Below are 15,530 nucleotides of genomic sequence, written 5' to 3'. Positions count from 1 at the left end.
ACCACCCAATCTTAACAAGTAATTAACCTATATATAGTAACATATACAGCATGTATGTGTTTTCAATAGGGAGAGGGGGAGGGAGCCACCCCCAGATTACTGCTAAGATTGTGCATGTTGAAATGCGATATGCCTCGCCTTTGTGTGCCCATCTGCCTCTCGGAGGAGTCAAGACGCCTCTCACAGTCCAGTTGAAATTTGTGGGTTAGGCAACACATGAGCCGCCTTCATAGTTGGGGTTTCTGTTCTACCTGTAGTCTTTTGTTTAATTGAGCGTTACCGTTTTTCTGTTTCCTAATGTGGAGTAACTGAATAGCAGTAATATATCTGTAGGTACTGAGAGGGGTCGTCTAATGAAGACAAGGAGCCCACCAACTCAACCAGGCGAACCAGGCATGCCAATGCGTTACGTTGTCAGCCGGCCATAAAGGGGTTTTCCAGGACTCCTATACTGATGACCTATCCTCAGGATAGGTCATCAATATCTGATCAGTGGGGGCCTGAAACCCGGCACAACACTCTAGTCTCCTCATAGCTAACCAAAACACCGATACCGGCCTCAATTTCCCCTTCCGCAAGATCCGCACTACGTAGCAATTGCTTATTCTTGTCCGCAGAATGGAAGAATGGGACGTGTTCTATTTTTTTTATTTATATTTTTTATTTTAGCCGAGCTGCGGAATGGACATACGGATGCGGACAGCATCCTGCGTGCTGTCCGCATCTTTTGCAGTTTCATTAAAATTAGTGGGTCTGCATCTGATCCGCAAAAAATGCTGGAAGGATGCGAACCAAAAATACACTTGTGTGAATGGCCCCTTAGGGCTCATGCACACGACCGAAGCCTGTTTTGCGGTCTGCAAATTGCCGATCCGCAAAACACGGATACCGGCTGTGTATGTTCTGCATTTTGCGGAATGGAACGTCCAGCCCTACCCTTGTCCGTTAAACAGACAAGAATAGGACATACTCATTTTTTGCGGGGCCATGGAACAAACTTATGAATGCGGAGAGCACACAGTGTGCTTTCCTCATCTTTTGCAGCCCCAAAATGAATAGGTCCGCATCCGACCCGTGAAAAATGTGGATCAGATGTAGACTAAAAATACGTTTGTGTGCATGAGCCCTTCTAGGAATATCTCCGGCTGCTTTGTACACCTACAATATGTCAGTGACCTGCAGACACACACCTTTGTATGCAGGATGACTACACCACAAACGCGCTGGCACATAGCATTCAGGTGGCGCTAAAGGTTCTATTACATTTCTATAGAGTAGATTTAGTGATGAGGATGATTGGTTTCAGAGTTGTTGTTTCCAGTGTCGGCCAGTAAGTGGCAGCAGGCCTCTACAGTTGTTACGTATTACTCCTATAGGGTACAGACGGCAGCGTACAGCTTTCTTCAGTAACTAAGGATGAAAGGCAATTTACTGTCATGAAGCACGGCATGACAGAGTCTAGCATTTTACCTAAAGTTCAAAACATTTTAAATATTTGGTAGAAAAAGCCTGTATTAAAATCCTTGGTTCTGGCCGGTAATGGCTGCGTGGGATGACTTCTTGATCACTACAGAGGCCTCCATCAGCTCTTATTTTCAGAGGAAGTGGATCAGTATGTATTCCTATAGTCTGCTAACCGCTTTACAAAGCCCTTCCTTTAATATGGCTGCCAACTATATGCAAGATGGTGCCTCTTCTATTAATAAGTACTGGTAATTGTGCCTCATTGGCACCACGCTCATCTGGGGCCTGGTAGTAAGAAATAGAGCTGACGCAGCTGGGAAGTGCAGCAGTAAGGGAGAAGTGGGCATAGTGTACGACTTGACCAGCTTCTTTACCTTCAGTACAGTCTGAGGTTGTTGTCACTCTGGAGGTGCTTTCCCTGTACAGTAAAGGATCCAGAGTGCCATCAGGTAATGACGTACCTGATCCTTTAGAGTCCATTCACACGACCGCATGAATGGGTCCGCACCCGTTCTTCAATATTGCAGAACGAGTGCGGACCCATTCATTTCAATGGAGCCGCAAAAGATGCGGATAGCGGACTTAGTTCAGTAAAAATATAGAGCATGTCCTATCTAGCGCTAGCCATGCGCAGTCCTCAAAGCACAGAACGCACACGGCTGGTGTCCGTGTTTTGTGGATCTGCAATTTGCACCGCAAAACGCATACGGTCGTGTGAATGTAGCCTTACTGTATGGTGACACTGTGTACGAAGTGACCCAGCTTTCTACAAACTTGATGTGCAGTATCTATACTGCACCTATTTTCTATGCCAGTTCTTAGTTGGTGAATACTGTCTCCAAACTCCTACATATCTTTCCGGTATAGCAATTAGTAAGATTGGATACAGGCTTTTGTCCTATATACCTGCTTGCTGATGGTTGGAGCGCCTCCTAGAAGCCATTTTCTGATGGTCTTCTAAACTGTAAACTTCTGGAAATTAGGTTCATTTATGACCTGCAGTACAAAATGAAAAGTTATTAGAAGGCAGCACTCGAGACCTTCTGTCAGCGTGAATAGGCATTCTGGGAATAAATAATGGCTGAGATAAGTAGGTTAGCTCCATATTCCCTCTTTACATGGCATATGGGGTCATCTCTGTTGTGGTTGTATTGATGCCGTCTAGCACACTAAGGAAAAGCAGTTCGTTATAATATTGATCTGGAGAAGCTTGACACCACAGGGGGGTACAGTTCTAGTGCAGAGTCCTTCTATATAGCTGCCTTTTTCCTTTAAGAGATTTATCGGGGGTCCAGCTCTCAGCACCCTTGACAATCCCCTGTTTGAGGAGGACCCTTTGGAGCGCCTGCCTAGGCCTTGTGACAGATGAGCATGATGTCACATGGCCTAACAAGTGCCGAGCCTTCTTTGTACAGCGGATTGGGTGGGTCCCAATAGTCGGACCCTTGCTGATCTCCTATTGATGACCTATCCTGAGGACCAGAGAACCCCTTTAAAGTTCTTGCCTATTGTTGCTGGGACATGAGAGAAGTTACATTGACAGCCAGAGACGTGGTCATTTTATGTTGTCTATCTTTATCACCAAAAAGGCACACTGACACATTTTAGGTTGTATTTTAGAAGACCCATTGCTTTTCTTTGGGCATCTATCTAGTCATTCAGATCCTTGGTCCCAAGAGGCAGTCGCAGTGGTCTGTGGAAACTGGCAAGACACATCCAAAAAGGCTGCTCTGGTGTCACATTGGAACTAAGTTTGGTTACTAAATTCGGTTTATGCCTATCAGTTCCTGGTGCATACGAGATGTTCTTGCCACTGGATATAGGCTGACACCAGTGCATAACCAAGGAATAATCTTACAACACATTTTCGCTCTTTTCCGCCCCCATTTTTTATGAAGATAAAATGTTTGATAGAAATGTGTTGACCTCTTCTTTATGTACGTTCTTTATGAATTCTCTGTTTTATTTTGCAGGGTTGAAGCCATACCACCATGATTTTTCTGCTATGGATATGGAAATACCCAGTGCAAACCATCAGACCTTCAAATCTGAAGACACCAGCAAATGTGAACACCTGGAGCTGCAAAGTCCTACTTTTGTCTCTGATCAGCATCCAGACCTTTCTCTCGTGAAAAACGAATATCCCTCCGACTTAATAGTACCAGCATTCAAATACAACAAAGACCCTCACAGACCCAGTCAGAATATTAGCTCTTCCCATTCTGTAATACAAAATAGCCTGGAAACGGTTAATACAAAAAAACATTTGTCCTCAGAACTAACTCCTTCAAATGGATCAGCACTTGACCTGCTGAGAGAAAACTCAGCATTACAAAATATTGGTGCAGAGAACCATGAGCTTGTTCCTTTGGATTTAAGTGAAAAATCAAGCAGGAGCGAGGTTTGTAGTAAAAGTGCTACTGATGCATTGCAAGCTACACTGGTTGTCCATCAGTGTCCCTACTGTAGTCATAAGACTTATTACCCTGAAGTTTTGTGGATGCACAAAAGAATTTGGCATAAAGTCAGCTGTAACTCCATGGCTCCTCAGTGGGTTCAACAAAATGGCTTCAAAAATTTGAAAAATAATGTTCTTTTTCTAGTCAGGAACGGGCGCACAGGACCTCCTCCAGCTCTTGGCGGCAAAGAATGTCAACCATTACCTATAGCTAGGTTTACACGTACACAGATGCCAAATCAGCCTTCAGCATCCAAAAGCAACTCGTCAAATTTAGAAAATAATTCTAAGCCGTGCGCCACTCAGGTGCGTGTTAACTCCCGTGGCATCAATGGGCCTAAAGCATCGAACTCTGATGCGCAGCGACAGCCTAAGGTAGCATCTGCTCAGGAACAATACAGCACAGCGGTCCAGCCACCAGGATCAAAAGTCAAATATGACTCAAGTCCTAAACTGACCCAAACTGGAAATTATATGAGAAATCATCCACCTCTCCAGGCATCAGTGGTGCGGCAAGTTCTGCAGCCTTCTAGCAGTAAACAAGCCGAAAAATACATGATGTCCCAGGGAGTCTCCAGTTTTGGATCCCCAAATAAACTGTCCGTGTCTGATGCAATAAAAACTAAATTCACGCTGTCGCAGACGCCGTTTCCATTCCAGAAAGTAGAGCCACATATTAAACAGGAGAGCCCTGCAGTGCCTCAAAGGGAATCTCAGGCCAAGATTATTAATGAACTTGGAACCATGCCCAACAGTAGTGCTGGGCCCAAGACGAGCCCCGTTTTACAAACTCAGCTGAGTGGAAATCCTTCCCCTTTTCAACCAATAAAGCAGGAGCCTGTGGCTGAGGGCCTGGAAAAGAGAGTAGACATTCTAAATATCTTCAAGACCTACATTCCAAAGGACCTTGCAACACTGTACCAAAGTTGGGGAGCCAATAGCAGCTTGGATAATGCAGGTAAAAAGCACACATTTTCAAAAAAAAAAATTCTATTTATATATGCTAGTTGATAAGCAATATAGATACCGTTCCCACTCTCCCAGGATGGGTACCCAGTAGGGCTGCAGCTAACGATTATTTTAGCAATCGAGTATTCTACTGATTATTTTTACAATTAATCAAGTACTCTAATAAGAAAAAATTATTAATAGACAGTTTTCCTTTATAAAAACTCATCAGTCCCCAACACCCTTCGTCCCCCCCTACCACTGCAACCAGGTCCACTATCCCCCTGTCCCATCAGCTCCGTTCCCCCAGTGCCTTCAGCTCTCCCTCACCCCAGTGCCATCAGCTCCACTCCCCCACCCGGTGCCTATCTCTCTCCCCTTGTGCCATCTCTCCCCTAAGGCCGGGCCACACTTCAGTTAAACCACAAACACACGGTCCGTGAAAGCCCAGTCTGCCCTCCTCCTGACACCTGGAGTGCACAGCGTCATTGGTTGTTATGACGCTGTGCTCTCGGCCTTGGTCACGCCCCGACCCCCTCTGTGTCACCAACTTGCGTTTCCAGCAGGGGCGCCGCCGACACACCATCGTTCCACGCTGCTCTGGGCCTGACGTCACACAGCGCTTCAGGAGGTCAGTGCAGGGCGGGACCATGGACGTACTGTGGGGTGTCCGGAGGCCCCCTGCTGGAAAGGTGAGTATTCAGAGCGCATTGCGGGCCAGCGGGAGACCACAGAGCTGAAGTAATAGCAAGTGCTTCACTCCCGCTCCGTGGTCACGTGACACAAACGAATCCTTGATGCAAAAAATTAGCATCAAGAATTTTTTTGGTGTCAAATTACTCGATTTAATCGAGTACTCGTTGCAGCCCTAGTACCTAGCTTTCTAGAAACCTCTGAAATAGCAAATTTGCCTTATTATTCGGAGGTACAATCACGTCAGTGCATAACCAGGCAGTTTTCCGTTGGGCAGACGGGAAGTTCTGAGGTGACTGAATAGACTCAATAAGGGCTCATTCAGACGGCCGTATGCTGTCCGCAAAAACGCGGATCTGTTTTTTTGCGGACAGTTCAGCATGTCTGCAAAAAAACTGATTGTATTCCTTTTTTGGTGCTGACCCATAGACTTCAATGGGGCCATGTCCTGATTTTGACTGACAAGTATAGGACTTTTCATTTGTTTTGCTGAGCTGTGCAATGGAAAATAAGGCCCCATAGAAGTGAATGGGACAGCATCTAATCAGCAATAAAACGGATCCACGTTTTTGCGGACAGATATGGCCGTCTGAATGAGCCCTAACAGCGAGACAGAAGAGCACCGGTTGGGACACTTTCTTTAGAAGGAGCTTACAGTAATTTGAAGCGCAGCCATAGATGATGCACGAGTGTGTTACAGTAGATGTCTTCACACTTGTGCACATTGCTTTTGTCTGGAGCGAGCATCAACAGACAGGGTTATCCTTCACAGAAATCTACATGGATGGCAGAATCGGTCAATAGCTGTCCATCTCCACCTCGTGCTGACCAGGCCTGTCCCTTCCTGGGAAGGTGACCACTCTGACAGCTCAGTAGGCTTGTTCTGTTATTAGGATCACACTAGGTATCTTGTACATGTAAAGCTATGTGGCACAACCATTTCGATTAGGATCTGCACCCAGGATTTTCCAATCACCAGTTGTTCCTTTTGATGGTTTCCAGCCGCCCTCGTTGTGCCTCCTGGTGTCAGTGTGCGCAGGCAACAGGCCTGGACTTGTATCCTGCATGGGCTGTGTTCATTGTCGGTGAAGACCCGTCTGTTCCTCCACAATGAGTCTTTAGTGGAGGCTTTATCTTCCCTAAGCCCTTCTTTGCTGATGTGTGCAGCCTGCTCTGGCAGTGCGCTCTGACCGACACCAGATGGTGCTGCAAGCTGACAGATTTACTTAAGCTGTTTACTTCATCCAGGGATCTGTGTTCAGTTCACCTGTCTGTCATATTTTAGTGGGCTTTTTCTTATTATTATTTTTTTTGTAATTATCCACTGTGTAATCAGGAGGCATCTACTACTGTCCACAGTCTCTTTGGGGCATCCTTTAATCTTGGTTAAATATTTCCAGAACTCCTGGGTTCAAATAATTTGACCGTGATCATTAACCCTTTCATGACCAAGGGTCATTGATGCCCCAGTGTCCAGGTCAAAATTTACAAATCTGACATGCGACACTTTATGTGGTAATAGCTTTGGAACACTTTTACTTATCCACGCCATTCTGAGATTGTTTTCTCATGACACATTGTACTTCATGATAGTCATATATTTGAGTCAATATATTTCACCTTTATTTATGAAAAAATCCCAAATTTACAAAAAAAATTGAAAAATTCACAATTTTCCAAATTTCTATTTCTCTGCTTCTAAAACAGAAAGTCATACCTAATAAAATATTTATTACTTAACATTCCCCATATGTCTACTTTATGTTGGCATCATTTTGGAAATGTCATTTTATTTTTTTAGGACGTTAGAAGGCTTAGAAGTTTAGAAGCAATTCTTAAAATTTTTAAGAAAATTTCCAAAACCCACTTTTTAAGGACCAGTTCAGGTCTGAAGTCACTTTGTGGGGCCTACATAGTGGAGACCCCCATAACTGACCCCATTGTAGAAACTACACCCCTCAAGTTACTCCAAACTGATTTTACTAACTTTGTTAACCCTTTAGACGTTCCACAAGAATTAAAGGAAAATGGAGATGAAATTTCTAAATTTCACTTTTTTGGCAGATTTTCCATTTTATAATTTTTTTTTCTTTAACACATTGAGGGTTAACAGCCAAACAAAACTCAATATTTATTACCCCGATTCCGCGGTTTACATAAACACCCCACATGTGGTCGTAAACTGTTGTACGGGCACACGGCAGGGCGCAGAAGGAAAGAAATGCCATACGGTTTTTGGAAGGCAGATTGTGCTGGATTGGTTTTCTATACGCCATATGTTTTTCATTTTTCTGCCGATCGTCTTGTGCAGGGGCTCGTTTTTTGCAGAAAGTGTTGAGGTTTTTATTGGTACCATTTTTGGGTACATAGGATTTTTTGATCATTCATTATTACACTTTATGGGGCAAGGTGACCCAAAAACTGGCTGTTTTGGAACAGTTTTTATTTATTTATTTTTACAGCGTTCATCTGAGGAGTGAGGTCATGTGATAGTTTTATAGAGAAGATCGTTACGGACGTGGCAATACCTAATATGTATACTTTTTTCTTATTTATTTAAGTTTTACACAATAATAGCATTTCTGAAACAAAAAAAATGATGTTTTAGTGTCTCTATAGTCTGAGAGCCATAGCTTTTTTATTTTTTGGGCGATTGTCTTAAATAGGGTATCATTTTTTGCGGGACGAGGTGACGGTTTGATTGGTACTATTTTAGGGGTCATAAGCCTTTTTGATCGCTTGCTGTTGCACTTTTTGTGATGTAAGGTGACAAAAATAGCTTTTTTGGCACAGTTTTTTTAATTTGATTTTTATGGTGTTTATCGGACGGGGTCTATCATGTGATATATTTATAGAGACGGTCGTTACGGACGCGGTGACACCTAAGGCTACTTTCACACTAGCGTTCGGGTGTCCGCTCGTTGTCACCGTTTGAAGGGGCTCACGAGCGGCCCCGAACGCATCCGTCTGGCCCCAATGCATTCTCAATGGATGCGAATCCACTGAGAATGCATCCGCCTGCCAGCGTTCAGCCTCCGCTCCGCTCAGTGAGCGGACACCTGAACGCTGCTTGCAGCGTTCGGGTGTCCGCCTGGCCGTGCGGAGGCGAGCGGATCCGTCCACACTTACATTGGAAGTCAATGGGGACGGATCCGCTTGAAGATGACACAATATGGCTCAATCTTCAAGCGGATCCGTTCCCCATTGACTTTCAATGTAAAGTCTGAACGGATCCGCTCAGACAACTTTCACACTTAGAAAATTTTCTAAGTTTTAATGCAGACGCATCCGTTCTGAACGGATGCGAACGTCTGCATTATCGGAGCGGATCCGTCTGATGAAACATCAGACGGATCCGCTCCGAACGCTAGTGTGAAAGTAGCCTTATATGTGTATTTTATTTTATTTTTTCATTTTTTTTTTTTATAGGAAAAGGCAATTTCTTTTTTTAATTTACATATTTATTTATTTTTACTTTTATTATTTTCACTTTTTTTTATCAGTTCCCTCTTGGATCTTGAAGATCCAGTGGGGCTGATAGTTGTACTATACTTTGCAATGCTCTTGCATTCCAAAGTATAATACTTCCAGATGTCCTGTAGGTGGCAGCACTGGACGCTTTTGCCATGGCAACCGGACGCTTTTGCAAAGCGTCCGGTTGCCATGGCAACCATCGGGTGCTGCAATCACAGCGCTGCAGCCCCGATGGTTGAGAGAGGGAGCTCCCTCCCTCTATTAACCCCATGGATGCCGCGACCGCGGCATCTATGGGGTTACAGGAGAGTGTCAGCATAGAGCTGACACTCTCTGCTGCTGGCGGCGGCTCAGTAATGGAGCCGCCGCCATCACACACAGCAGGGGAATCGGTGGCAGCCGGGATCGGGGGCAGGACTGGAAAGGGGGGGGATCGGGGAGTACGGCCGCCAATATTGAGGGAGGCTGGGGCAGGAGGGGCGGGTGAGACTGAATGCATGGGGCGGGGAGGGGGTGGACCGCATTAGGGCAGCTGCCTCTAGGAGATGAGCTTCAGGCGGACACAAGGGGGGGCACAGATCGGGGGGGGGGGGGGGGTGTATTATGAGGACCCTACCTGATTTCATGCTCTGATCTGCAGAGGGCAGATCAGAGCATGAAACCAGCATTTTTTTCACTGCCGCGATCCGAGACTAACCAATCGGATGGATTGTCGGCAAGGGGCCATTCTGATTGGTCCCTTGCCGGCATTACTGCACTGTATGCTGTCCGTGACAGCAGCAGGGCAGGGGCAGAAGCTTTAATCCAAGCGCTTCGCAGCGCTTGGATTAAAGAGCTGCCAGAACGTTTATATACGTGGTAGCTGCACGGGGTATGTATATATACAGATTGCGGTCGGGAAGGGGTTAAATATGTGGTATCTCAGCCACTTTCCCTTGAGGACCTGTTGCTTCTATGTAGTGAGGAAGGAGATTTTGGGAGAATAGACCCTCTGGAATCCTGGTTCAGACAAGTGTATATGCAAGTCAGCATCAGCCACCATGTACAGATACTCTGCTCCTCTCTTAGGGTTGTGAAATAGAGTAGTTACTGATATGGTGTCCTAATATAGGACGAAGGTAAGACCAAAGACTTTTCACATCCAGTTTCTTTTTTCAATTAGTCAGTTTGATATATACATGAATAATATCATAATGCTTCTACTGGTTTATCATGAGATGCCATTCTTATTCCATCAACATTATCCAATATGGCACTAAAATGTGTCCTAAATATATAAGAAAGAATAGCAATAAACATGCAAAACAGTCCCACCAAATAAAAATAAAATATATAATATAAGACTGTTTTGCATGTTTATTTCTATTTTTTCATCACCTTGAGGATGCATTCACACGACCGTACGGAGTTTGTGGTCCACAAAACACGTATTCGCAAAAAATAATATTTTTAATTTTTTTATTATTATTTGTGGACCCATAGAAACAAATGGGTCGGCACCCAAAATACGGTCGTGTGACTGGTGCCTGAGCATGTAGATCCATTGGTAAATGCTTCCTATATGGTGGATCAGGGTGAACGAGACAAGTATAGATTTCTTTATCAACACAGTGTATGGCGGTGTCTGTCCTCTACTCACAAGTATCATTCCTTATAGGTTTTCTCATATTGTGGTGTGTGAATTTATTGTAATGTGCAGATTAAAGGTATAGGTAAGGATAAGTCATCAAGGTCCAGGTCCTGCCCTCCCCACCAATCAGCTGTTGGTAGAGGGCGCTGCTCGGACACTACACCGCCACTACAAGTTAGCCTGCAGTGAAGCGGTGTAGAGGACACAGCGCTAGCCACATAAGTGCCACGGCCTCTTCAAACAGCAGATTGTGGGGGTGCCAGTATACCAGCACTGCACCACCCCTTTTAAAGGGGTTGTCTTAAGATTTTAGACTTGCGTTGTATAACATTGGAAGTTTGGTGTCCCTATATGAATGGAGTCCTGGCCAAGCGTGCACACTGCCTTAGTTGCCTGAGCGCTGTACTCTCCACCGCCACTCGTACGGGAGACCTACCAATCAAAAACTATCCCCTATCCACAGGAAAAGGAGATGTTTCTGATCAGCGGGGGTCCAGCCTCAGAGGTTAATTGTGAGACTGAGGACCTGTGTTGAATGAAGTGGCAGATAGCCACGTACAGGAGCTCATGTTATCTGCATGCCTGCCACTGCGTTCAGTGGGGGAACCGGGCCCCGCTCATTCTGTGGGGAGTGGATACATTTTTGCCATTGCACAACCCCTTTAAGGCCTGTATTAATTCTAAACAAACTTTTTTTCTTTTTTTTTTAACTAATAGGTTGAAATCTATTTTTATTTATTGTACAGTAAGTTTATTCCAATGTTTTGGCTCTGAAAGGAGCAAGAAGCACAGAATGTGTCTCCAGGAGAATGTTTGATAGAAACAAATGATATTCCAAACCAAACATCCAAATGTAAAAGTCAGACATGTCTTTCTTGATCAGCAGCAAAGACAACAGCTAGCCCTTTAAGTCAGATGTTGTAAACTGACCTTTTAGAAAAAGGAAGGTCTGAGTAGTTTTCCACAAATGCTAATGGCCCAGAAAAGCTGTTTACTAAAGGCAGGAGAGAGGGCCCGGTGTCTGGACGCGTCCAGAAAGACACTCTCATTCTCCGATGTCTTTAGTGTCTGCCTCCCGGGTCTAGGGTCAAAACAGCCCCAGCAGGCAGATAGGTGAGGGCGAAAGGTTTGAGAAGTCTGTGATGGCTGCACTCGCTCGGCATTTGTCTCCAAGGTACATCAGCCCAGGGGGGACAGGCCAGCTCTGGTTCTACTCATTTTCTATTATCCATGTGACTAGTCTCTGGCACGCTGGAGTCACTTTGATTTGCTTGATACACTGCTTGACAAAGCTGGGTGATGGCTGAAAAGTGGATCCAGCTGCTCTGAAAAGCGCACACCTGACATGCCAGTCCTGGCGCGGGCACATCACGGGGAGTGTTTTTTAATTCAATGTAATTTATGCATTCTCGCAGTCCTGTGTGTGCCTGGTCTGTCATCCCCAGCCCAGATGAAGGCTGACAGTTGTCATCTAGGGCCTGAAGGTAGCCTCACATAATGACACATTAGACATACTAATGATGTTTTCTTCCAGAATAATGTTTCCTTCTCAACTTCTCTCCTTTTTCTCCCCCCTCCTCCTCCTCTCATCAACCAAAGCAATGCTTAGGACACAGGCACGGCAAGGAGACTACGTTTGCATCGAGTGTGGGAAATGTTTCACCCAGCCAAGCCACTTGCGGACCCATATGAGGTCTCATACAGGTACATCTTACGTGTATTTTGACAATTGTACCTATATTTTTTATTTCTTTGTTGTAATATGTTGAAGATACTAACCTGTTCAGATCTATTGCTTTGGCTCCATGGATTTACTTGCATTCATTGCTTCTATACTTGTTTGTTCTGTGTGCCAACCTGAAAAATAAGCTTTTATTGGTAATGATACGAGGTCGCCTTGATCTTGGTTTGGAGTGGTTTCTTTTACGGCAGCTATTGAGCAGTTCATACTCCGACTTAAGACGGATCGGCTGTAATTTTCTGTTATTTCTGATGGGAAAGGTTAACTAAAGACCACAATGAGTATGAATAAATATGCAAGTGATTCATTTTGCCACAAGCGCACCGATATCCAGCTATTCGTCTCAGCATATCATTAACCCCTGTTGTACATGATCATCATCATCATCATCACCTTATGCCATTTCTGTTTTGTGGCAAAATGCCCTCCGTAGGCTGGACAGTGATGAATGAAACCTAATTAATACAGCCATTTAATATCTGTTTGAAGCTACACCAATTTGGTCTTTGCGACTATTAACATTGCAAGTTAGGGAGAGCTTGAAACGCGCCCTGAGCGGTCTGTGACAGCTCCAGACTATTGGGCTTATGTGCAAAAGTGTGAATGATGCATACATAAGCCAGTCTGATGTGAAATGACAGAGGCCAAATGGTAAGTAATGCAAGTAGAGGGTCCCTTTACACACACACTGATAATTAATGTTGTCAGTGATTGCTTTCTTCAGCACTGAAATCTGAATTAAAAAGGGCAGTGGCCTTAGGCTGCCATTAGCGCACACTCTCACAGAAAGTGTTACAGTAAATTGGTATGTGCTGGCCACAGGCAAGTAACTGGTGTCTTTATTTTTTATTTTAATCCCCCCCCCCCTTCCCTTTTTAATGTGGTTAAATTGTAATGGTCTCAATGATGTACACACACTAACGAAAGCTTCAATGCTCCTCTGTTTAACAAGACCCCTTGTTCCCACAGTGGTATTTGAGTCTAATGGACTCCGAGGTACTGAAGTTCACACCACCTCCGCAGATGCCCCAAAACAAGTATGTTATCAACTAATTGAGTGTTTGGTTTTTCTTATGATTGCCGGGGAGGAAAGTTGCACAGTAGTACTCCTCAGTAAAGCACTGACCTTCCCTCATCTGTGCCAAGATGACCGATTGCCTATTTGCCCGCTCCTCAAACATTTAACCTCTATGGATATTGGAATAGCAGCTCTTTATGCACATAGATTTCTATATATCACAGTAACATCCGAATCTCACCTTCACACGGATCCTGTATCTCCTAAGTTCTAGTCTGTGTTTTCCTGAAGAGTATTTTTTTCCTTCCAGTCTGAACACATAGCTTATAGAGTACCTCCTCCTGACCTTGCAGTTTCTGTGGACTCTGTGTGGTGGTGTGCCTTTCCTGTTTCTAATATCCAGTGTCTGCTATCTAAACGGCCTCCTTTTCCACTTTCTTCTTCTAGTCTAACAGCTTCTGTAGAAAAATGTGAACACTCTTCCTTGCTGAATGTACCTGAAGCCATAGAAGAGCACAAACAGCATGGACATTTAACATGACATCACAGAGATGAGGGTGTTCTGGTTTCATACAATTTTAACGCTTGGCATATTTGTAAAAGAGGAGAGAATATTTAAAAGAGGAAAAACTGCTACAAGAGGACATAGTTTTAAATTAGAGGGGCAAAGGTTTAAAAGTAATATCAGGAAGTATTACTTTACTGAGAGAGTAGTGGATGCATGGAATAGCCTTCCTGCAGAAGTGGTAGCTGCAAATACAGTGGAGGAGTTTAAGCATGCATGGGATAGGCATAAGGCTATCCTTCATATAAGATAGGGCCAAGGGCTATCCATAGTATTCAGTATATTGGGCAGACTAGATGGGCCAAATGGTTCTTATCTGCCGACACATTCTATGTTTCTAGATCGATTCCTAGAGTTTTTCCAGGTCCCTGTTTTGTAGTTGTTAAAGGGACCCAGTTATCATGAAAGTGCAGTCTGCTTGTTCTAGAGTGGGAAGAGCTGAGCCGATTGACATATAGTTTCATAAGAAAATATTCTGCATAGTTTATAATTAGGGATGAGCGTATCGACTTTGGATGGTACAACCGAAGTTGATTCGCTAAAAACTTTGTTCTAATACTGTACGGAGATCCCACTCCATACAGTATTACAATGTATTGGCTTTGAAGAGCCGAAGTTATTGCTACGTGAAATCACACGACACTTTGTGTAATAACTTCGGGAATTAATTATTACATAGTAACATGGTACATAAGGCCGAAAAAAGACATTTGTCCATCCAGTTCGGCCTGTCATCCTGCAAGTTGATCCAGAGGAAAGCAAAAAAAAAAAAAACTGTGAGGTAGAAGCCAATTTTCCCCACTTCAGGAGAATAAAAAATTCCTTCCCGACTCCAATAAAAACCTTGGTACCGAACTCTGCTGCAGTTTCAAGGTACCACTAGGAACCGAACCAGAGTTCGGTGCCAAGGTTTTTTACAGTAATAATTCCTGAAGTGATTACACAAAGTCTTGCGTGACTTCGGAGTAATAACTTAGGCTCATCGGAACCAATACATTCTAATACTGTACGGAGCAGTTTTTAGCTAATCGGCTTTAGATGAAGCATCCAAAGTCGATTCACTCATCCCTATTTATAATCTTGGAATTTCTATACTTAGGTGTCATGTGGGTGGCCCTATCAATGATTGACAGCTATGAAGTTATACGGAGATAGCTGTCAGTCATCAGGTAGGACCACCAGCAGGACTCCTGAGTTCAGAATGAGCTGAGATTTAAATCAATAAATTGCAAGCTGATACATAGCTATAGAATAATCTGCTCCGCTCCTTCTCTCTAACATGCTGGCTACAGGTTGCACTGTATCCTCGTGGTGACAGGTTTTCTTTAAATGTTTGCTTCCAAATGATGACGATCTCTTCAGGTCATATGATCACACTGATAACCAGATCGTATGAATAGACCGGATCCCCATCCTAGTAAATGCGTCTGTACAATTCTGGAGTATCTTTGTACCATCCTTCTGTTTTGACCCTGGGAATGTATGAATAAATGCACAACATGGTTTTACCGTGCCCCTTGTCAATAGGAGGGGTCTGAC

At 44.1% G+C, this 15,530-nt stretch overlaps 1 protein-coding gene across 9 annotated transcripts in view; it reads left to right on the top strand.

Annotated features, from left to right (window-relative positions):
* ZNF516 (zinc finger protein 516) overlaps positions 1-15,530 on the top strand; it is a 103,852-nt gene that overhangs the window by 80,610 nt on the left and 7,712 nt on the right. For 8 of the 9 annotated variants that reach the window (XM_040434232.1, XM_040434234.1, XM_040434238.1 and 5 more), the window contains 2 exons: positions 3,438-4,880; positions 12,267-12,371. In XM_040434232.1, the coding sequence (XP_040290166.1) occupies positions 3,438-4,880; positions 12,267-12,371 (1,548 nt within the window). Of the gene's footprint in view, positions 1-3,437; positions 4,881-12,266; positions 12,372-13,377; positions 13,446-15,530 lie in introns of all 9 variants that reach the window. The other variant, XM_040434239.1, reaches the window with a different exon arrangement.

The sequence above is a fragment of the Bufo bufo genome, chromosome 5, assembly GCF_905171765.1.
Source record: "Bufo bufo chromosome 5, aBufBuf1.1, whole genome shotgun sequence".
NCBI classification, from domain to species: domain Eukaryota; kingdom Metazoa; phylum Chordata; class Amphibia; order Anura; family Bufonidae; genus Bufo; species Bufo bufo.
This window is presented reverse-complemented; position numbering and strand designations above follow the sequence as displayed.